Raw genomic sequence first — 23,081 nt, 5'->3', positions numbered from 1 at the left:
CACTGCTGCTGTACCCTTCAGCAAGGTACTTTACCTAGATTGCTCCAGTAAAAACCCAACTGAATAAATGGGTAATTGTATGTAAAAATAATGTGATATCTTGTAACAATTGTAAGTCGCCCTGGATAAGGGTGTCTGCTACGAAATAAATAATAACATTCATAATACACACACACACACACACACATATATATATATATATATATATATATATATATATATATATATATAAAAAGTTTGAGAAAAATGAAAACTGCTGTGTACCAAAATGATCAATAAGAGAAAAGGATATTTCAGGAACTTAAAAAGGTAGAATAATTGATTACAAATCAATTATCAGGACGTGTCGGACTACAAGTCCTTCATCGGCTGAATATAAGCACTGTTTTTTTGTATTCAGCCGATGAAGGACTTGTAGTCCAAAACGTCCTGATAATTGATTTGTTATCAATTATTCTACCTTTTTAAGTACCTGAAATATCCTTTTCTCTTTTATTCATACACACACACACACACACGATTGACAGACAGACAGACACATCACAGTCGGTGTGATCAATCAGTGCTATGGAACAAATGTTGCTCGGAAACAAAAGGAACGAGAGTTTATCTTCAAACTGGGAACTTTGGATCCTCTGGGAATGAACATTCTATTCTAATAATCATGACATCATCCACAGAATTTTGTAGAATTACAAATTTTGACTAACAACAAGTTTGCTGCACTGTTTACACCGAATCTTCAGCTGCTCTGCCTGTAAATGAATTTTGCATTTTTCTGAGATACGTTTTGATGTTTTAAAAGTACATCTCATTTATAATACCGAAAGCTCACATTTTAAAAATACATTATTAGCGTAAGTAATGAAACACTAAAGCCTGTGCATATCTCAGAATAATGCAAAACAGATGGCCAGTGGTGCTTATGCAGCATACAAGTAACACAGCTACCTGTGTGACTATGAAGGGGAGTTATTACATTCAAATCAATGTATTTAATTTGTAACTGTCTTTAAAAACGAGGAATTAGTTTCAGGATTGCTCTATTAAACCGTTTCAGTTCGCTTATACTGTCAGTGTGTCATTACATTAGCGCATAGTCAGTTTATAAAAGTATTCTCCAAATCAATCCATTATTTTTTTTCTGCTGTGTGTTCGTAGTGTTAAATAACACAAGGCGACAGCAGGAAACAGCATGAGACCAGCTGTTTAGATCCCTGAAGAATGAGAAGCTGCATACTCTATAAGTTCTGTTTTTGTTATTGTATTATCTCTAACGCTTCTATTAATACATCTAATACGCAACAATAAGCAATTTCGTTTTATCGCAAAACTGTTGAAGCCCTGATGTGTTATACACAATTGAATTATTTATGTTTTAAGATTGTTTCATAATAAATCATGGTCATAAATTGTCTGAAACTGTGTGTGTGTGTATATATATATATCATCATTATTATTATTATTATTATTTATTTCTTAGCAGATGCCCTTATCCAGGGCGACTTACAATTGTTACAAGATATCACATTATTTTTACATACAATTACCCATTTATACAGTTAGGTTTTTACTGGAGCAATCTAGGTAAAGTACCTTGCTCAAGGGTACAGCAGCAGTGTCCCCCACCTGGGATTGAACCCACGACTCTCCGGTCAAGAGTCCAGAGCCCTAACCACTACTCCACACTGCTGCTCATCATCCACCATCATCATCATCATCATCATCATCCTCCTCCTCCTCCTCCTCCTCCTCCTTTTTCAATCCACTGCTGGATGAAGGCCTCCCCAAGGCCTGTCTGCTGTGTCTCTCCTCCACGCTGCTCCACGTGTTTCCTAATTTCATCTTGCCATCTCCCTGGAGGTCTTCTCCTTGGTCTCTTTATATCTCTTGGGATCCAGTCTAGCATCTCCTTGGTCCAGCGATGGCCTCTTCTTGCTACATGTCCGGCCCACGTTGCCATTTCAGTTTTTTCGCTCTGATTATGACATCGCCTGCTTTTGTTTGCGCTCCTTCCTGTTCCTGTCTCCTTATTCCCAGCATGCATCTTTCCATACTCCGTTGAGTCGTTTGTGATTTTTGAGTCATTTTTGCATTGAGGGTCCAGGTTTTGCACTGGCAGCATGGATTGGTCAAAGACTTTCCTCTTGAGGCATAAGGGTAGGTTCCCTTTCAGAACCATGCTGAATCTTCGCAAGGGACTCCAGCCCATTTTTTCTGTTGATTTCGCACCCAACACACATTTAAGCGTGTTTCGTTACTGTGAGTTTATCTCTTGGCATATTTTTCAGCCAGCTTTCAGTCTCTCCATGCACGGGAAAGGAATTCAAACTTACTGCTGAACTGTGACCACTGCAGTTCCCTTCTCATCGTTGATCTCGAAATGCTTCTGTAGTTGTGTCTCAACTACCACTAGATCCTAAAATAGTAAGAAGAAACTATTTTAAAACCGTTCAGTACAGCAAAGGAAGAACAGGATTTCAAATAAATGCTCATTCGCCAGACATTGAGATACCAGTATCCTGATATGTGGGGGGCAGCAGTGTGGAGTAGTGGTGAGGGCTCTGGACTCTTGACCGGAGGGTCGTGGGTTCAATCCCAGGTGGGGGACACTGCTGCTGTACCCTTGAGCAAGGTACTTTACCTAGATTGCTCCAGTAAAAACCCAACTGTATAAATGGGTAATTGTATGTAAAAATAATGTGGTATCTTGTAACAGTTGTAAGTCGCCCTGGATAAGGGCGTCTGCTAATAAATAATAATAATAATAATAATAATAATAATAATAATAATAATGTGCCATTGCTTGCTGCATATACAATGGTTAAATAATACTTTAGTGTGTGGTGTTTGCCTAAGAGACTGATCGCGATCGCTATGTATAGGGTTTGTTGTATATTAATATAATAAAAACTTGATTATACTGCGTTTATATTTTTAGCAGTATTAGCAATACAAATTATGCCTCTATGACAGCCATATGGAAATTATTGATATCATATCAAAATATACATATTGGTGCCCATGCCTAATTTTTACCATTTAAAATGCAAGGTCGAGGCTGATACACAACATAATTACACAGAGACTCATAATGCAAGGTTAATGTATTTTCCTATTGAGTGAGAAGTCCCACTGAACATGGTCTTTAGAGTTTCTCTCCTGTGTGAATCCGCTGGTGCATTTTAAGGTCTCCTGAATATCTGAAACTCGTCCCACAGTTAGAGCAGTAATACGGTTTCTCTCCTGTGTGAATCCGCTGGTGTCTTCTCAGGTTTTGCAATAAATTAAAACTCTTCCCGCAGTCAGAGCAGCGATACGGTTTCTCTCCTGTGTGAATTTGCTGGTGTGTTTTCAGGCCCCCTGCTTTACTGAAACACTTCCCACAGTCAGAGCAGCAATACGGCTTCTCTCCTGTGGGAATTCGCTGGTGTATTTCAAGGTTTCCTAATGGACTGAATCCTTTTCCACAGTCAGGATATCCTCCACCTGGAAAATATGAACAGGAAAGAAAGTAAGGAGAGACTGTTTGTAGGCTTATGGCGTGTGGCTAGGTGGAGGAGTGGATTCAAGCATGTATATTTCATCTGTGAGGGCTTGCACTGCGTTACACCAGCTTAAAAACACAAAGTTAAACTTAAAACCTGTAAAAGCAAAGTCAGTAAAGACTGATGCTGGTGAAACCGAGCCCTAGGATCAAAATCTGCCTTCAAAGTTCTCCTGTAATGTTTCAGGTCTATTTCCCCTAACACACAATGCAATTATGCAATTTCTCAATTATATATTTCTAGCAATATTAGACCTATATCTTAAGTTCACCAGTAGTGAGTCCTATCTTGAACTGGCTGGAATGGTACAAGAAAAACAAATACCTAGTAATCTAACTGCTATGCTCCCTGCCTCTCAAGCACACTGTGGATATCACGCAATCTAGAATGACAATGTCACAGCTACTGGGAGTCACTCACCTGCAGGACTGCATTGTGAATATGACTGCCCGTCTTCCTTTCCACCTCCTTGCGTGCTGTTGGGAGAGTCTTCCTCTCCAGCGCCTCGCTCTCTCACGCAGATTCTCTCCAGCACCACGCTACACTCCCGCAGGCGTACAGGCTCCAGCTCAGGGATGTTTGGTTTGAAGTCCTCGGATTCTTCCTTCCTGGTTCCATGTGCTCAAACTCTACTTCAGGGGGCTCCTGTTTAATACAGACAATTTCCAGCCCCCTCTTCTTGTTTCACAGGAAGGGGTTCTTCTGTCTGGGGGATCTCCAATTCATCGTGCTCAGCTTTAATCTCAGGGACCTCTGGCTGGCTGCTGTCCCATTGCACCTCACAGAGCTCCTGTTTAATGGGGAGGGAAGCCAGTCCAGGAGACTCCACTCTAATGGGGACAGGTTCAAGTTCAGGGAACTCCTCTTTAATCTGGACAGACTCCATCTTCACACTGTCCATGGCAGCACACGGGATTCTGTTTAGTAGCTGCTGGGGAAAAAAAAAGTATTTATTAATTTAAAGTGCTATTAAGGCCATTCAAGGGACTGACAAAATAGCAGGGGTGGCTTTACTATAGAAGGGACAGAATTTATTGTAATGCAATCCCATGGTGTTATAAACTTAACTGCTGAAAAAGTTTACACAATCTATTTAACTATTCAATATATTATTCATTTTTCATGCATTTATGCAAACTGTTCAATATATTTGTTTCAGTTACTTTTTTTATATATACCAGTATTATATATGCAGTTAACTCTCATTAATATGAATTTCAAAAGGACTAGGATAAGAAATGTGTCTCATCAGTAATTCTTATAATCAGGAGTCTAAGCCAAATGCATCCTGTCAGTTTGTATTGAAGTTACAGTAACACTGAAATCAAATTTCAACTGCAGTACAATCAAAACTATTCTACATTGACATTGCTGTTGGAAATACGATTGGAAGTGAACTTTTTAAAAGTATGCATTGCAGAAACATGTTCATGTACTGTACTTTGAACCCGCTGAAGCCTCCCTGAACTGCATTTGAGATCTGCATGTGCAGCTGCTGTGCCAGTTCCTCAGGGCTGTGTCCTACAGTGGTGCCAGATACAGACACGCTGTACAAACCACAAATGTAATCTCTCCCACAAATGTAATAACCAGCTGTTCACATATATAATGTCTCCATGATAATGCCCGTGAATCACTTGTTTTTGTAATAAATAACAACTGAAAGTTGTTAGAACATTTTTTGGGAGAGATTATTGTATTGATGGGCAGGTGGTTAATGTATTTGTGGGAGATATTGTATTGGTGGGCAGGTGGATAATGTATTTGTGGGAGATATTGTATTGATGGGCAGGTGGATAATGTATTTGTGGGAGATATTGTATTGATGGGCAGGTGGTTAATGTATTTGTGGTTGATATTGTATTGATGGGCAGGTGGTTAATGTATTTGTGGTTGATATTGTATTGATGGGCAGGTGGTTAATGTATTTGTGGTTGATAATACGTTTGTGGTTTGCACAACATTCTGATCACAGGCATTTTTAAACCCCAGAAGCGAGGCGTTCTCAACATCAGGTATATTGAGCAAATCAGAAACGCTGACGAATTGCATCCACAATCTGCTGTTGTGGGACAAATCACGTTTGTTTTATAATCAATTTAAACAATTGATTTGAATAATTAAATAGTTAAAATATCCTCTCTCTCTCTCTCTCTCTCTCTCTCTCTCTCTCTCTCTCTCTCTCTCTCTCTCTCTCTCTCTCTCTCTCTCTCTCTCTCTCTCTCTCTCTCTCTCTCTCTCTCTCTCTCTCTCTCTCTCTCTCTCTCTCTCTCTCTCTCTCGATAGACAGATAGACAGATAGATATAATGAAATACAAAAAACAACGTTGTCTCGTTTTCGATTTACTTGCCCGGCGCCTTTCAGTTTTTTACATTTTATTTGAATCGGCCTTGTCAACGCCTGGTCCTGCAACACCCGTGAGTCGCAAACAATTCAACTTTCATTCCAAATAAATGTAACTTTCTTTGTTTTGTATCGTCCACGCCTATCAAACTGGCGTGTAACAAATACATAAATAAATAAATAAATAAATTTAACTCCGAATGCCTCAATGTTGTTGTTGTTTTTCCTTCGTTCTTCTCTAATAGAAATGCCTGCTGGCTCCCTTTTTTAAACGCTCCACTATGCAAAGATATTATTATTATTTGAAGTATCTGTCAGTTAATTTCCAGAACAGCACTGAAATGTATTCTTCGTTTTTTTCTGCTGTTTATTGCTTAGCGGGATACGATTACCGAGGCTCTATATTGCTCGCATTGTCAGGTTTTGTGTTCAGCACCCCTCTTGGTCTCTTTTTGAGCTGGTACAACTCTAAGGATGCGTGGTTTTTTTTACAGCATGTGGTTTTCTGTGTAAAAGAAATGACTGTAAACTTGAATTTCACTTTTAAAATCACCCCTGCAGCATGATTATTTTAAACATTTCCTTTTCAGGGGTAGAGCGATTGCACACATACAGCGTTTATATAAACGAAGAGTAGCATTTATCTATTTAAATGAACACGATTCAATCTGGACACATGACCCCCTTTTAAAGCTAAAGACTATTTCTCTAATTACTGCTAGTCTCAAATTACTGTTCCCAAGGTAGTCTTCACTCTTCCAGTAACCACTGCAAGCGACGGGTGTGTTTCCTGTTTGCTTAAAAGCTATTTACGAACTTCCACGACCAGTCCTCGGACCTGCTGCTAATGGCAATCGCAAAATCATTGGAGAAAAAAACTTGATTTTGATGGCCTGGTTGATATCTTTGCAAAAATGAAGCCTAGACAAAATCCGCTGCTTCCCTCGGTTTATTCAGGCAATGCCAGACGTCGTCTTTTTTTTTTTTGGTTTGTCCCAGTATTTAGTGAAGTGACGCTCGATATTAAAGTGGTCCAGGTTTTGCTTTGTATCGTATATCTGCATTCAAACGTGCAATTAGGCTTTTGTCAAAATAAATACCCCGAGACGCTGTTTCCATTTCAGGAATAGTGTAGTTACACAGCTGGCGTCAGACCCCGATTAGTACACGTGTAACCAATTCACCCAGGACTATTAAACTAGTGTATGATCAGCGATAAGCAAGATTTGTCAGACTAGCTGACAATACTATTCTTGCCATGAAACATGCACTTTTTAAAACCGATTTAGGATTTTTAAAGAAAATGCTATAGCGCTCACTGAGCCTTCAAGAGCCCATGCATTGGCAATTGGATTTTGCACCCTAGTTAAATGTGTCTGACCAACACGATTGCACATTTTATTGAAGCTCTAGAAATTCAATGACGAACTTGCTGAAAAATGTATTTCTTTCGGTACTTCTTGACGGTTTCATCGTCCTGGACGGCATTCTCCAGGCGGGTGAGACGGTACAGCGTCACAACGTTTTCAAAGACAAATTTCACCAACGAGCTCGGAAGTCAGCAAGACAAGAAACCCACACAGAGAAGTGTAAAGAAGCGAGGCTGCGTGTCGCACACAGATACACAATGAGGAGAGGGAGGAGGGCAACAAACACTACAGCGATTCTATACAAATCAGATGACAAAAAAAAATAATGTACTTTAAAAAAAAAAAAAAAAAAGAAACTTTATTTCACGACCTTTAAATAAATACTTTACAGAGCCAATGTAAAAAAAACACAACACATTGTTTCTGTAGAACAAACATTTCATGACAGTCAATTCAATGGAGAATTCATTAAAAACAGCCCCGCCCCCCCCCCCCCCCAACAAAATAAATTCTGTTTGGGGAGTAGGCATGTGGAAATGTAGAATCTGTACAGATTGGATCAGGGTTTGGTCCGATGAAATAAATGCACCGAGCTCCTATTCAACTTGGCTTACTCAAAAAAGACCTTGCACACCATCCTATCCACCATTGAAGAATACAAACCAGTCTCTGCTGACCAGCAAAGACACACAGAGCCTGTCCTTGGATTAGAGGAGTGCACTTTGCGTTGCCTTTTCCAGTAGCAGACAATTTTTTTACCTAGTCGCAAACATTTAATGCAATATAATCCACCCCTTCCTACAAGACACAAATGCATTGTACATTTACTATACATAGAAATTTGCTGTATAAGTTACCCTCCCCCAGCTTTCAGACAAGAAAAAAAAGACAGACTAGGGAAAGAAACACATGTATAAAACAGAAGTGGAGACATGGAGGACAAATAAACTCCCACAGCCTGATTCATGATTCACTTTTTTACATTTTATTGAACCCCCCTCCCCCCCCCTCCCATCCCATCGTAAAGTCAAGAACCACCATACTTCCCTCCCCTGCTTATCAAGGTACAAAAAAAATTCTACGGTTTAAAACGGATGCAGTAAACCATTAAGCTTTCTATTTTTTTATTTTTTTTAGGCTCAGCTTTATGCAGTGCTATTTCTGAACTCCTGAAAAATGTGTCCGAACTGCCTAGACCACCTTGACACAAGCTACCGAAACGGTTCTGTATACCTGCGTCCAATTCCGCACAGTCCCCTTGTAAAATAAACTTCACAGTGCTTACAGGTTTCAAAAACTGTCCTATCCCCTTTTAGGAAAAGCCAATAGCCACCACTGGCATAAAACTCACTTCACGGAGCAGCTGCACAAGCTATGAGACTAAACAATGCTAGCTTTTACTGAATCCAGCAAACAGTGGCTGTAGGAACAGTTTCGATGTGAACGAGAGCGGCAGAGTTTACCAGCAAAGGTCCCGTCTTGGATTTTGAAGCGTCACCCCCTTCCTGAAATCAAGATCCCCCAAAAAAGGACCCAAAAAAACACAACTGAAAGTCTTCTGCCGAAGTCAGGGAGGCCCGTGCCGTGTTTCATGCATCCAGAAGGTTTAGGCGGGTAAAACACACAAGGAGTACTGTCTCTAATCTGGATGGCCAGTATTTTTGTTTAAGTCTGGTTGGTGTCTCACTCCCCCCCCCCCCTGAACCCAACACCCTGTCTCAAGGGCCGAGAGAGAGTGGGGGCGGGGGGTGGGGGAGTATCTCTGGGGCAATGGAAGGAAAATAAAAGGATGAAAAGAAAGCTGAGGAACTGGGTGGTGTGTGTTGTGTTCAGATGAGGTCAGCCACGTTCATGGGCATCTCCTCCACGGTTGTGTTGTAGAAGGTCTCGATGTCACGCAGGGTGCGCTTGTCATCCTCAGTCACCATGTTGATAGCCACGCCCTTCCTGCCGAAACGCCCGCCTCGACCAATCCTGCACAGGAGGGAGAGGCACAGTCAAGACATGTGTGCAACGCCTCGCCAATAGACAACCGAGGAAGGCACAAGCCAAAAACACCGTTCGACAGTCCTGGGATACTCTGAACACTGCTAAAAACTACATGTTAAATACTTATTAAAAGATCAGATCGTTTTTTGCAGTGTAGGTAATAAGTTCACAGCAAACCTGTAGAATCTTGCATTTGCCCACCTGTTTGCAGCACAAGTCTACTTAACAGTGTACGTTCCTGTAAAGTTATTTGGCTGTTTAAGACTCCAATAAGCACTTCTATTAGTACCTTACCCAAGGGAAGGTAACATTTCACAAACACAGACTGTTAACCTTGTACAAGGCATTTGTGTATTTCTAAAGTTGTTCAAATCCCCCCCAATAGCCATCTTGCATCCACAATTGCATGAATAGGTTCTCTTTAGGACTTTATGCAAGGACCAGCCTATGGGGCAAGCTTGTGTGCAAGCATCCTGTATTGGGGGGGGGGGGTGTGTCAGCTGCAATAAAGTCGTGCGACAGGACTGCACAGCCCGGGAAGCACTGTGGAGAGCAGCTGCTTTCTCTACCAAAGACCTTCATTCCTGCCGCAGCACTGCAGCGGCTGGGAGGAGAGGGAATGCTCTTTGGACACCGATGCAAAACCGCAAGAAATTGTACAGAATACCCTCAAGGCATTGAACAGCTTAATACTGGATTACAAAAAGGAGGTTAAGAGACCAAGTGCCAATCAATGCTCTAAAAAGTCAATTTACAAAAGCATTGTTGTATTGGTTATTGGACTGGCCCATGTTAAATTTGCAAAGTATTGTAAGAAACGCCACAGCTAAACTGTGCGCCACGCAGCAAGTCACATGATCAGACTGCAGATGGACCACCTGAAGTGATTAGGTCAGATCTGCCAAGTTTCACTGAATTTAGTACTTCTACATCAATGTGTTAGATGCAAGCAAAGAGCCAAACGATCAACAGAATAAGCGAAGGGTTTTATTTCCTTAGGTCACCCGTAGCTTCAAACACACAATGAGAATTCTAAGGTTAAGTCGAGATGAAATGATAGCTGTATCAGTCTAGACTACACAAGATGCCTTTTATTGGCCTAACTAGACAAACCCCTAAGCTTAAGACCTCAAAAGGTCTCTTCAAGTGAAATGGACCTCGAAGAGACCTTTGAGGTCTTGAAAGCTTGGGATTTATTGTCTAGTTAGTCCAATAAAAAGGCATCGCATCTTTGTCCAAGGTAAAGCCAAGAATCCAAGCAGACTCTGGTTTCTTCAGTGCACTGCGTTACTACAGCACTCAATGCACTGGCAGAGATGCGACACGTTCTAGACTTTGTTTCCCAGTTTCACTTTGTGAAATCCTTGGTTAACTACAAGCAGACACGCTCGACCTCTAATAAAGTAGCCGCGGGGAGAGGCGCTCACCTGTGAATGTAGTTCTCACGGTTGGTTGGCAGGTCGTAGTTGATCACCAGAGACACCTGCTGCACATCAATACCACGAGCCTGGAGAGAGGAGGGGAACATTACTGACTGCAGAGGGAGATCAGGGCTTAGGAGCAGACACTACAGCAGAGCAGAGACTTACTGAACCATCATCCTCTCTACAGCAAGATGAACCCTGTTACTGTGGATTTAGATACAGCAGTCTATTTGAACCATCTGAATGGAACCACTTGGGTACCATTGATAGGACTGCCCGATACAGAAAATGACAGTTAAATCATAAATTGCTACAATAGCAACTGTTCAGTAATTGCTGACAAATGCTTTACAGTATCATTACAACATTAAACTCTTTATTAAAAGGGCCCATGTCACCAGCTAGCCTATAGGGGTGTAACAATCCACTAATGACGAGATAAGCGTCACAATATAAAAAGAGCATCACAGTACAGGGATGACCCTGAAGGGCGACGATGCAAGTAGAAATGTGCATTCAAAAAGACAAATTGGGAGTGCATTCATGTAAACCGTAAAACACTTTGCTCAAACACCTGGTGAGCTACAATGAGGTATGTTGTGTTTGTGGTCTTGTATCAACAAGATTGATTATGTAAAGCATCACGATTCAGTGACACACAACCAATCTAGCCTACTAGTGCTGGTGTGAGCTGCAATAAAGTCATGCGACAGGACTGCACAGCCCGGGAAGCACTGTGGAGAGCAGCTGCTTTCTCTACCAAAGACCTTCATTCCTGCCGCAGCACTGCAGCGGCTGGGAGGAGAGGGAATGCTCTTTGGCTTTGCCAGGTTGGGGACGGCGCTCACCAGCAGGTCTGTGGTGATGAGAACACGACTGGAACCGGAGCGGAACTCCCTCATGATCAGGTCTCGTTCCTTCTGATCCATGTCCCCGTGCTGCAGCAGAGAGAGAGACACCACGTTAATGTTTCACACACATTTCAAAAGAGATGGCAGTTTTTACTTTGTATTTCAAATGTCTCACTGATTCACAGGCAGTATTTAATAACTGTTCCAACAGAGACTAGAATAAAATATGCTTGTTTAATTACTTTACATTTACTAAAGCAACTTTTGATGTACTGCGTTTATCAAAAGAACGTTCTGTACAGAAGCAAGATTCGCTTTAGGACAAGGTGTGCCCATAGCATGAACCAGCCGTGCCTCACTGTGTGGAGGGAGCTGGGATGAACATGGACGAAGGCTTCCTCTGCCCCTGTCGGATATAAGATTCAGCACCACTGAGAGGCACCGCCTTGCCCAGCGACAGGGGGGGGTGACCACCAATGGAGGATTTCACAAACACTCAACTTGAATTCCTAGTCTTGCAACTTTGTAAGTTTGCATGTTACAGATTTGCACCAAGTCTGTGGAGCCAAGTAGTTTTAGCCCTCTCTAGAATAGAGTACACTACACAAAGCAGGGATGGATGCAAGACTCGCTTTGCAGAGCAGTTTGATCCATTCCTTGTTTTACTGAGAGCAGTAAGACATCTGTTCTTGTTACCTACACACTGATGCTAAATCAAGCTTGTATTAAAGCCTGGAATAGGTGAAACTGCTATGCAATAGGAGTCTGCCATCCCTGCAAAAATAAATGCCTTGCCCTGTTTATGCAAAGCATATCCAGCTCACACTGGGTAGCCTACAGCTGGATCTCCCTCCGCAGAACCGGAGACCTCCCTGGAGCGCAGACTCACCAGAGCGGAGACTGTGAAGTCTCTGGCATGCATCTTCTCCGTCAGCCAGTCCACCTTCCTCCTGGTGTTGATGAAGATGACGGCCTGAGTGATGGTCAGGGTCTCGTAGAGGTCACACAGGGTGTCCAGCTTCCATTCCTGCACAGAGGGGTGTGGAGGGGGTCAGGCACTGCAGTCAGCTCTACTCGCAGCTATAGGAAACTCCTGCCTGTCTCAACTACTGGTGTAGGGGGCTGACTAATCAAGCAGCGTTGGAGTCGATTTAAAAAACTAGCAGTTAACTTTGTACAGTCATGCATTTCATGACTAGTTTGAATCTATTTGTACTACTGGGTCTCCATAGTTCTGGTCCAAGGTCCCCTTTTGCTGTTTTCAGAGTCTGTAGGGTATGATCACAGCCCCAGAATCCTCCAGTCCTGGACACACCCCCTGACAGAACGCCAGCGGGTGGCCGGGAGCTGGATGGGATTGTGGGATCATATGACACGCATGGGGATCATCATGAAACAGCAGCTGGGATCAGGGGGGGGGGGGGGGGGGGGGGAATCATTTCTGGACTGTACGCAAGATTCCGACAGTGAGCCACAAGCCTAACTGGGGCAGACTGGAGTCCCAGTGCAGACTGGCTTCATCTCATTGTCTGGAAATGAACCAGTTCTAAAAATCACTCCACTAGTCAGTCATGCGTATCAGTTTAAACTGTTACACACTTAGAATTCTCCCTAAACGGTTTATCCGCTGTCAGATAAGCAGGCTACAGGAGACATCGGTGTAGTGCAAGCCAATGTAGGATTCAAAAAGCTAAGTCTTCCATATATAATAGAGCGCTGTACAGTAATTCAGTATTGTATCAAGTGCAAGTCTGTTCAGATTAGTGACACATGTCCAGTATGAGTCTCAGTGTTAATAGCAGCTCCAGCAGGATTTCTCACCTCCTTCTCCACGTTGATGTAGAACTGTCGAATCCCCTCCAGAGTGAGCTCCTCTTTCTTCACCAGGATGCGGATGGGCTCCCTCATGAACTTCTTGGTCACCTCCAGCACATCCGCAGGCATGGTAGCCGACAGCAGCACCACCTGGAGGAAGTGTCAACAGTCAGCCTACCATCATTTACATCTACAGAGCCTTGAATGATAGAGATGTGAACTAGTAATGAATTGCAGGAACCCGTTCCTCTTGCAGTATCAGTTTAATTTTAAGAGCCTGATTGGGAATACAGTCTGGTAACAGGACCATGACCTTGCTATGTATGATGAGGACAAAACTTCAGCAAGCAGCAAACTGAGCTGTTACTAAACTGACAGAAGCAAAAATAGGATTGTCTTTACAGAACAGAAGGGAGGGGATTAAAAGCAATTTCTGTCAAGCTGCTGTGCCCATAGCATGAACCAGCCGTGCCTCACTGTGTGGAGGGAGCTGGGATGAACATGGACGAAGGCTTCCTCTGCCCCTGTCGGATATAAGATTCAGCACCACTGAGAGGCACCGCCTTGCCCAGCGACAGGGGTTGAGGGGTAATTGTTGAGACTGTTTAAAAAGGAACCTAAAATCACACATTGAAGCGTCAGGCAATCGCCCCTACATTTAGTTTAACCCTTAGCGTTCCATTTATTCAGCACGTCAGATCAGATTTATTTCCAGGCGCAGTTTATTTTAGACGCGCTGTTTAAAAGTATTCCCCCCCACCGTAAAACAGGTTTAAAAGGCCCTGCATATCAACAGGACACTCAGTACTGCATCTCCAGCACCGCCCCACCCCTCGTTCGCTATATTTTTCAAATAAATCTTAATAGTACATACTGATAAATCATCTCTTGATCACTCGTTTTATCACCAAACTCCTCAATAATGCGATCCAAGTCGTTATTTTATTACTACAACATATAAAAAAATCTCTGCAAATGTCTGTGATATTCTCCGAGCGCTGGATGCGGAAGCAGCTATCTTGTGTATGTCTGTGTTATCGGGTCTATCAGTATTCATGAGATACGCCCCCTTTTTTTTCGGCTTCTCTCGGCTCCTATCGGTCTCACTCGGCCATTGAACTGTTCTCTGCTTTTTCCGGAGAAAAAACGACTAGAGACCTGTTTTTTGCGTCTTTTTGATGACGCCGGACAGGGTCCGACATTGGACCGGAAAGGGAAAATTGCGATGTTGGACTAGGTCCGACATAGGACCGCAAAGGGTTAAGCCAGACTAAATATTAAACTAGGATTCAACCCAATCTTGTCAGGAGCCATAGTTGTAAAACTACTCCACCTTGGAGAAAGGGCTGGAGAGAATGACCTTATGGGGCAAATAGGAGCCACTAACTCTGCTGCCTTAGGACTAACTGCGCAGGGTCAGAAGGCTCTTGTGAAAGTCTGCGCTGCTCACCTGTGTGTTGGAGCTGAGCTTCTGGAAAATCTCGTAGATCTGGTCCTTGAACCCTCGGCTCAACATCTCGTCAGCCTCGTCCAGAACAAACATCTTGATGTACTTTGCAGCTGCAACACAAGGAGCTGGGTAAGAGGCTTGCGGAGCTGGAGACCCCCTCCAGAAAAGCATAATGGGGAGGAAAAATCTAACAAACTGAAGACTTGGCCAATTCCAGTACTTGTGCTCAAAGCAGACTACACTACTGCAATAATGCTATCCAAACCCTGCCATGAGAGATATTTATTAATTCAGCTTCTCAGCTCTCTAAAGATATTTAAACAAGATCCTACACTGAAGGTATTGGCTTCTGAGATCTCTAGATTAGTAGGGCAGCAGTGTAGAGTAGTGGTCAGGGCTCTGGACTCTTGACCGGAGGGTCGTGGGTTCAGTCCCAGGTGGGGGGACACTGCTGCTGTACCCTTGAGCAAGGTACTTTACCTAGATTGCTCCAGTAAAAACCCAACTGTATAAATGGGTAATTGTATGTAAAACATAATTTATTTGTATGTAAAAATATGATATCTTGTAACAATTGTAAGTCGCCCTGGATAAGGGCGTCTGCTAAGAAATTAATAATTATTAGTGTGATTAAACTGATTAAAGAGTTTGTATGGGACATACTGTTTTCAGAGTCTGTAGGGTATGATCACAGCCCCAGAATCCTCCAGTGCTGGACACACCCCCTGACAGAACGCCAGTGGGCGGCCAGGAGCTGGATGGGATTGTGGGATCATATGACACGCATGGGGATCATCATGAAACAGCAGCTGTCAGGGTCAAGGGTCAAGTTGAAACCAGTCACTACATCCACAGAGTCTTATTTTAGATAGTTTGAATTCAGTTTCCAGGGCTTGAAACTGGCACCAGCCCTCCTGCTGCACCCAGTCCTGGGGTTCAGAACATATTGAAACGATTACATAGGTGCAATAGATGAATAATCAGGCCGTGGTAATTCTGCTTTGAATTAACCCGACACACCCGAGTCAAATTGTTCCTCAATTAGGGAGGCAGAAAACTTGCCAACAAGCTGATATTATAAATGCTTAATTGAGGGTGGGTGTGACAGCCAGGGCTGGGCGCAGGGCTGGTTTCAAGATCTGGAAGCTGGGTGAAGGGGAGGGAGGCAGAAGACACTCACAGAGGTATTTGCGGTTCAGCATGTCAAACACTCTGCCTGGGGTTCCCACAACTATGTTGGGGGCCTCAGCCTGCAGCTTCTGCACATCATTGCGCACGTTGGTCCCACCGATACACGCATGGCAGCCAGCGCCCATGTAGTCACCCAGAGCCAGGATAACCTTCTGGATCTATAGAGAGAGAAAGAAAGATCAGGCAGGGCACAAAACACACACACCATTGAGAAGAACCAGGTTTGCATCTACAAAACAGAGTTCAGTCGCTTCAAACTCACTTGGCAAACGCATTGTAAGGATTGGCTGTGTTGCCTTTCTGGTACGTTGCACTGCAGACTTCAACTGAAGTATACCAAGTTTATGGCAGATTATATAGGGGAAATACTTGGACTTAAAATCAACATGTTGATTGCATGGCGAACTAAATTAAAAAAATCATCAACTGTCTCAACCAATTCCTCAGAGCTGTGAAACTGAGAATTAGCATCTCACAAGGGACTTCAAGCTGCTGTGCCCATAGCATGAACCAGCCATGCCTCACTGTGTGGAGGGAGCTGGGATGAACATGGACGAAGGCTTCCTCTGCCCCTGTCGGATATAAGATTCAGCACCACTGAGAGGCACCGCCTTGCCCAGCGACAGGGGGATTAAATGAAATACAAATACAGGGTTAAAAGGCTGAACACTAGTTTCTAGATGCCTGTAGAATTAAAATATGGTTCATCAATTGTCTTTAACTCAACACATCCTCATTTCATCCTCCACAGTAGCAGAGCAGATGCTTTGGACCTGAACTGCATCAGGTCCTGTTTGGGTCTGAATGCAAACTTTCACAGTTTGGGTCAAAAATCGAATTCAGGTCTGAATTTGAAAATTGACACATTTTTTCTGTCCTTTCAGCTTTCTAAAATAACGTATTACAAGGTAAACATACCGGTATTTGTACACTGTAAACGCAGGAAGCAATTGGGGAGGAATAAGGGAGTGTTGTTCGCTTGTTTGATACGAGGAAAGATCCTTTCAAACAAACGTTTTGATCAGTATCGTGATCTTTAGCAAGGTCTGCATTGCGTACTGAATGCACAGCACGGATTCAGATATTTACAGCTGGGGCCACAGAACTTAATCAGGGACCAACTAAAATAGATTAACGCCAACTAGGGTCTGAAAACAGGAAATAGTCTATTTCCTAGTTAAGTTTCACTTTCCCCTAGATATTGCGAATGTCACAAAGCATTTAACCAGTCCACTGCAGTAATAAGCTGCAGTCAGTAGTGTTCCCCTGTGGTCTGTGTGAAAGCGTACCTGCTGGGCAAGCTCTCGAGTGGGAGCCAATACCAGGGCCTGGGTCCCCTTCAGCTCGATGTCAATCTGCTGCAGGATGGAGATGGCAAAGGTGGCAGTCTTCCCTGTGCCCGACTGAGCCTGTGCAATCACATCGTACCCTGAGGAGAGAGAGAGAGACAGACGGTCAGCACAGGACACCAGGGCAATGCCACACCCACGCCGTGCAATACCTCGGGTTCGAAACGCATTGAATACTTCAACACACGGGGAGTGTTAACAATCAAATCAGTATAGCCATTGTAAGAACCCCTGAATCACTGGTTATAAAAACAGCAACATGTGCCACTGTGCAGGTCCAGCAAAATCTTACTGGCTTGAAAATTGTTATCTTCATCAATTAACAGGAGTTAGTAGCAGGTAAGAGTTTGACAAAAGCTTCATTTAAATGCACTGGACTAAGAGAGTCTAAAGTTATGAATCCTATTGAAATGCATTCATTAGAGCCATAAATGGCTGTCTGCTTAACCCTGAATGCACAGGGTTCATTCACACACGACTCAATTTAAAACAAAATAATGCCACGAGTTGGGAGTGGAGCCATAGATAGAAAATGCTTGAATTAGTCCTCTAGAGAAGCGGGTGTGCCCATTGCATGAACCAGCCGTGCCTCACTGTGTGGAGGGAGCTGGGATGAACATGGACGAAGGCTTCCTCTGCCCCTGTCAGATATAAGATTCAGCACCACTGAGAGGCACTGCCTTGCCCAGTGACAGGGGCTAACTGACTGGAGTTTAAAAGGAACCTACATCAGTACGTAGAGCACCCCATTTCTTTCCCCACTAGCAGAATTAAAATTAGGATTGAAGTCCAATTTCAACTAAAGGCTTTTGTTAACCTACACTTTCAATGAATGTGTTAATTTAGTCATCTATTTTAACTTTTGCCTTAATCTCACTGATTTCTCGCACTGTACCCCAGCTGCAATGCAGCAAGATGCAACTAATTATGAAGCCATTTTGAAAATAAATGTCTTTGCAAGACCCTAATAAAAAACTGAACATTGGTATCATCCTTTACAGTCTTACTGATCCAATCAGAATCTCTCGGTTCTGGTTCAGCATGGATATGAACAGAAACTCATCCCCCACCCCGTTGAGAAAACCAATCATCTCCAGAGTGCTGGAACATGGCTGCCCCAAAGACAACAGCAAAAAAAACACACATTTAAAATTATGAGCGAATGTCCGAACATGAAAATCCTGTGTTCGTCCCAGCACTAATATATATTGTTTTAAGAACCTATCCATTAGGGGTGCAGTTATTTGTGATGCAACATGTATGGGTACGAGACCATGTACAGAACACGCTGCACCGCACCCATTCTGCTGCAGAATCACTACAGCGGACCTCTACACTGTGTTAGACCAGGATCAAGGGCTCTGAACACTTCTACAGGTACAGGTTTATTCAGGATTGCTGCCATTAAACGTACCCTTGATACAAGGGAGAATAGCCCGCTGCTGGATGGCAGAAGGTTTCTCAAAACCATAGGCGTAGATTCCTCTGAGCAGAGTCTCGCGCAGATTCATCTCATCAAAACTGTCCACGATCTCATTCCAGTTACTCTGCAGGGAGAGACAGGATCAGTTAGCAGGGAAGGCAGAAAAAAACAACACTCCAAGCAGCAGACAGCAGGGGTGGAATTTCAGTCCCTGAAAAGCAGAACTGGAGTCAATCTGAAGATTAAAATGAAAGTTAATTAGTAATGCACCAGGATTAGAAACTCACTCACTGCTGGGTCAGACTTCTTTGAGAGGACTTCTGAACCCAGGACTGGGCGCAGCAAGCAGGGAAACAGGATTGGAGGGTGTGTGAAATACAGCACATCTTGCACAACACAACGCTGAGCCTTAAAGAAACAGCACAGCCTGGACTGATCACAGCAAGACTCCTTTGCAGAAGAGTTTGATCCATTCCAAACGTTACTGGGATCTTAACTAACCACTGTGTACAGGTAACTACCACAGCGTGGCCAAGCTTGTAAAACCAGCCAATAGGGGTGTGACGATGCACTACACAGAGCATGTGGGTCTCTACACCACATGCATCATGATGCATGCAATTGTCCCCACTGGCTACTTGGATGATTTAAAACAAATCAAAAGGTTAATTTAATCAAGGGAGCCACTTTGTCAAAAGACAATTAAACAGGACCCAGAACTATAAAAAATGTAAGTGATTCAAAGATCAGTTGGTGATTTACAATGAGCCATGTTGTGGCTTCACACCTCTATTCTGAGGTCATGTAAAGTACGGATCACGATTCAGCGATACACTAAGTGTTTCACCCTGATCAGTTACACAATGGCAGTCTCTCCCCCGATCACCCTGGCTTTGTAAACCGGTTTTCAGTCAAATGCTTGGATTTAAAGCTGCCGTGCCCACAGCATGAACCAGCCGTGCCTCACTGTGTGGAGGGAGCTGGGATGAACATGGACGAAGGCTTCCTCTGACCCTGTCGGATACAAGATTCAGCACCACTGAGAGGCACCGCCTTGCCCAGCGACAGGGAGGGTAAGGGTGGCACTTAAACATACAGAAGTGAAGGGTGTGAAACGCCAAGACTTCAGAGCTACGTCTTCAATTGATGCAACAGATAAAAATGCTTCTCCCAAGTTATTTATTTCTTAGACTCCCTTATCCAGGGCGGTTTACTATTGTTACAAGATATCACATTATTTTTTACATACAATTATCCATTTATACAGTTGGGTTTTTACTGGAGCAATCAAGGTAAAGCACCTTGCTCAAGGGTACAACAGCTTTGCCCCCCCCCCCCCCACCTGGGATTGAACCCACGACCCTCCGGTCAAGAGTCCAGAGCCCTAACCACTACTCCAAATCTCAATTCTGGTAAAGTTGCGACATATCTGTTCACCAGTTTCTCAGACTGCGATACGAGTGCCAGGTGGATATTCTGCCTTGACGATAGAGCGTTTGAAGTTCAGTGCCTATAAAAGGGGTGCGGTCTCTACACTTCCTGGTATCCTTCAGAAACACTGGATATATTCATTCAGGAGTGTAAATTAGCCTCCTATTGCATAGCAGTTTCACCCATGGAGCTTGATTATACCCAGTGCATAGCGAACAAGCTCTGATGTGTCAAACTCCTAGTAAAAACCAGAAACGGATCAAACTGCCATGCAATGGGAGTTGCCTCCATCCCTGTAAAACTGTCACATTGAGAAATGCAAAGTTAGCTACAGTCTCAAACCAAATCCCCCCCCACAAAATCCTCACCTCGATGACGCCATCTGGCTCCATTTCTTCGGGGCCATTGTCTCTAGTTCTGAAAGAGAAAAGGAGGCAGGTTACAGCTGGAGAACCTACAAGCATTCACAATGAGACTTCCCCCAGCATCATCTCCATTTGAATTGACTGTTCACAGTGTTATCATTGTGTCGATGCCCCCCCACACTAAAACTACCATGGACATTATCTTATCAAGCCATCTGCTGCAGGTACCCAAAAAAAAACACACACATCTATAACCCTAGGGCTGTTTAAGCGCCGCCGTCAACTCCACCTCCCCGCCATTTCCAGAAATTCATTTTAGTGCTTGATGAGTCAGCGACCCCGTGACGGTATTCATACATCGCAGCCGAAACACTGAACCTGCGGTTTGTGAAGCACATCTACCGATAGATTAGGATGTACCCGTGATGGATTGGCGGAAAAAAATTAAGTTGCTTACTTCGTAAGAATTTTGTAAGGAGTCTAAAACCGTGGGCTGTAATTTAACTGCGCTTACACAATCGCACAGGAATTGCAAACAGCACAATAACGTTAGAGCAAGATTAACACGCGTATAATTATTATACAAGGCATGTTTTCTGTTTTTTTTATATAGAATCAAAAAAAGAAATCGTACAGAAACACTGTTGAATACGCCGTGGTAACCAGTCCGAGCTATTCAAAATGGGGGGTTCGTCTCCAACTAAAATCCGGGAATGTGGACGCGCTCCTGCGTCACCGGGAGGGGGGCTAGACGATTCCTCTTTTCTTAATCAATCCGATAAATGTATCATGAAAATTACATCGGGGGGGGATAGCTATACCCCAAACCAAAACACCCGACGACACCCCCCAGCTCAACCGGGTCTGGGAAATAAATTCAACCGACGTTAACAAATCCCACAGCTATGGCGGACATGAAAAAGCACACCCTTCCGTGCTGCGCAGGCCCTTTTCATTTAGATCAGGTGTTACACAGCGCTAACACCGCCATCCATTCAAAATAAACTAAATATAATAACCACTACTTTGATGAGTCGGTCCCCGGCGCTCCGCACCGCTTTTTAACCGCGATCCTCGCCGGGTTTCCCTGCGCTGCAACGGGCCTGCAGCGCTTTGTCCATCCGGCAAGGAGGCCATGTGCTCCACGTCTCCATTTTCTACTGGAGCTACTAGCTAAAATAAAATTTAAAAAGCGACGGTGGGCACAAAACAGACTCGCTTCGGATCGCTTTTTAATCACAACACGCTCGGTAATGACGCATTTTCAAACCTCAATAGTCAATTATCATGATTAGCATTATATTCGTTTTTTTAAGCTACAAATCCGATCGGCCTCCTTCTTTAATGTCGCGGCCTAAGTAGCCCCACTATATAGGATGACTTTACGGCGGTTTAGGCGGATTTCATCCCCTCGCAAAAAAGACACAACGCTTACATGACGACTTGCCCCCATGACACATTCTCGATGCTTTTTTTTATTGATCTTTTTTAAGCTGAGCACGGAGGCCTAGCAACCAACGTCATACAGAAACGTGACACACACACAAAAAAAAATCACAAGACCGACTCGGTATCCTGCGTAGAAACATTAACAACCCGAATTCAGTTAAAATACGGCCGATAAAAACATCTTTCCATCTCAGACTCGCTTCACAAGCGAATAAAAATGAAGACCGCGGCTCTCCGGTTTCGTTTACTTAGTCAAATTTTTTTTTTAATATTGAAAAGCCGGCAGTTTAGACAATTGACGCGGGTGAAGTGTCCCAAACCTCTCACAAAAAAAACATATCCACCAAAAAATTTTAATATTACCGACTCTAGACACACAAAACCACGAGAAATATATATTCGGGAGGCGCAGAAAATGTCGTTTAAAAGCGACCTCTTTCCCTTACCTGTCTTCAAATTCAGCCGACATTCTCACAAAGAGCGAGCCAGCCGCGAGGATCTTTTATATACCAACACGTCCTCGCCAAGGCGACCTGCTCATTGCAGGAGCAGCCCGTCAATCAGCGCTGTGCCCACCCTTTGTGACGCTGTATTGGCGAGGATGCCCGTCACTCATCCTCCCCCGCCCGGGGAGAAAGGCGGTGCTCACCCAGAAACACCGCCCACGCAACCCGTGATAGGTGGAGGAAGGTGTATGGCCACGGCGAGGCGCGTTGGAAACTGACGCCATTTTGGCTCCGACCAAGGACCGAATTCTGAATAAAAGATGACGTATTAGAGCCAAAATGGCGGGCGCAGAGCTACGGTTTCATAGAACGTTGGGACGGCGATGTCGAAATGTGATTCGCTGAGCGTCACCACAGCAACGCGGTTACGCTGTTATCAATGCACTCACCCTTTGAATGGTGCTCGTCGAGCAAATCGCGTAACAGTGTTAAATACTGTACTTATAGAGCAGTTTATTAATACATGCTGTCATAAAACGCTAAAAATGAAACGCAAACACGTTTTTTTTTTTTTTTTTGTAAAATAGGCATTTTATAATTACCGAAAGATATCGTGCGTGTCATATATACAACAAG

The 23,081-nt window shown here is 43.6% G+C and overlaps 1 protein-coding gene and 2 non-coding genes across 3 annotated transcripts; all 3 read right to left on the bottom strand.

Moving 5' to 3' along the window:
- Positions 1-7,590: 7,590 nt before the first annotated feature.
- Positions 7,591-22,571, bottom strand: LOC117967982 (eukaryotic initiation factor 4A-I). The gene is made up of 11 exons (XM_059014463.1): positions 22,446-22,571; positions 20,554-20,602; positions 18,746-18,878; positions 17,272-17,411; positions 15,972-16,140; positions 14,792-14,901; positions 13,348-13,491; positions 12,416-12,553; positions 11,524-11,613; positions 10,679-10,758; positions 7,591-9,236 (listed from the first exon to the last, which is right to left on the bottom strand). Exons 1-11 carry the CDS (start codon positions 22,466-22,468, stop codon positions 9,092-9,094), a joined length of 1,221 nt encoding a protein of 406 aa, XP_058870446.1. The 5' UTR covers positions 22,469-22,571; the 3' UTR covers positions 7,591-9,091.
- Positions 12,784-12,923, bottom strand: LOC117967989 (small nucleolar RNA SNORD10). The gene has a single exon (XR_004662185.2). It is a non-coding gene; the product is annotated as a small nucleolar RNA SNORD10 (small nucleolar RNA).
- LOC117967990 (small nucleolar RNA SNORD10) lies at positions 15,456-15,595 on the bottom strand. The gene has a single exon (XR_004662186.2). It is a non-coding gene; the product is annotated as a small nucleolar RNA SNORD10 (small nucleolar RNA).
- Positions 22,572-23,081: the final 510 nt, after the last annotated feature.

This window comes from Acipenser ruthenus, chromosome 48 (assembly GCF_902713425.1).
Source record: "Acipenser ruthenus chromosome 48, fAciRut3.2 maternal haplotype, whole genome shotgun sequence".
Lineage (NCBI taxonomy): Eukaryota > Metazoa > Chordata > Actinopteri > Acipenseriformes > Acipenseridae > Acipenser > Acipenser ruthenus.
This window is presented reverse-complemented; position numbering and strand designations above follow the sequence as displayed.

Excerpts from the sequence above, each read along its gene's own strand:
- LOC117967982 (XM_059014463.1), bottom strand. The coding sequence starts at position 22,468 with ATGTCGGCTGAATTTGAAGACAG. Across the intron at positions 18,879-20,553 it reads AGCCAGATGGCGTCATCGAG|AGTAACTGGAATGAGATCGT; the intron begins GTGAGGATTTTG and ends CTCTCCCTGCAG. Across the intron at positions 9,237-10,678 it reads CGTGAGAACTACATTCACAG|GATTGGTCGAGGCGGGCGTT; the intron begins GTGAGCGCCTCT and ends CCTCCTGTGCAG.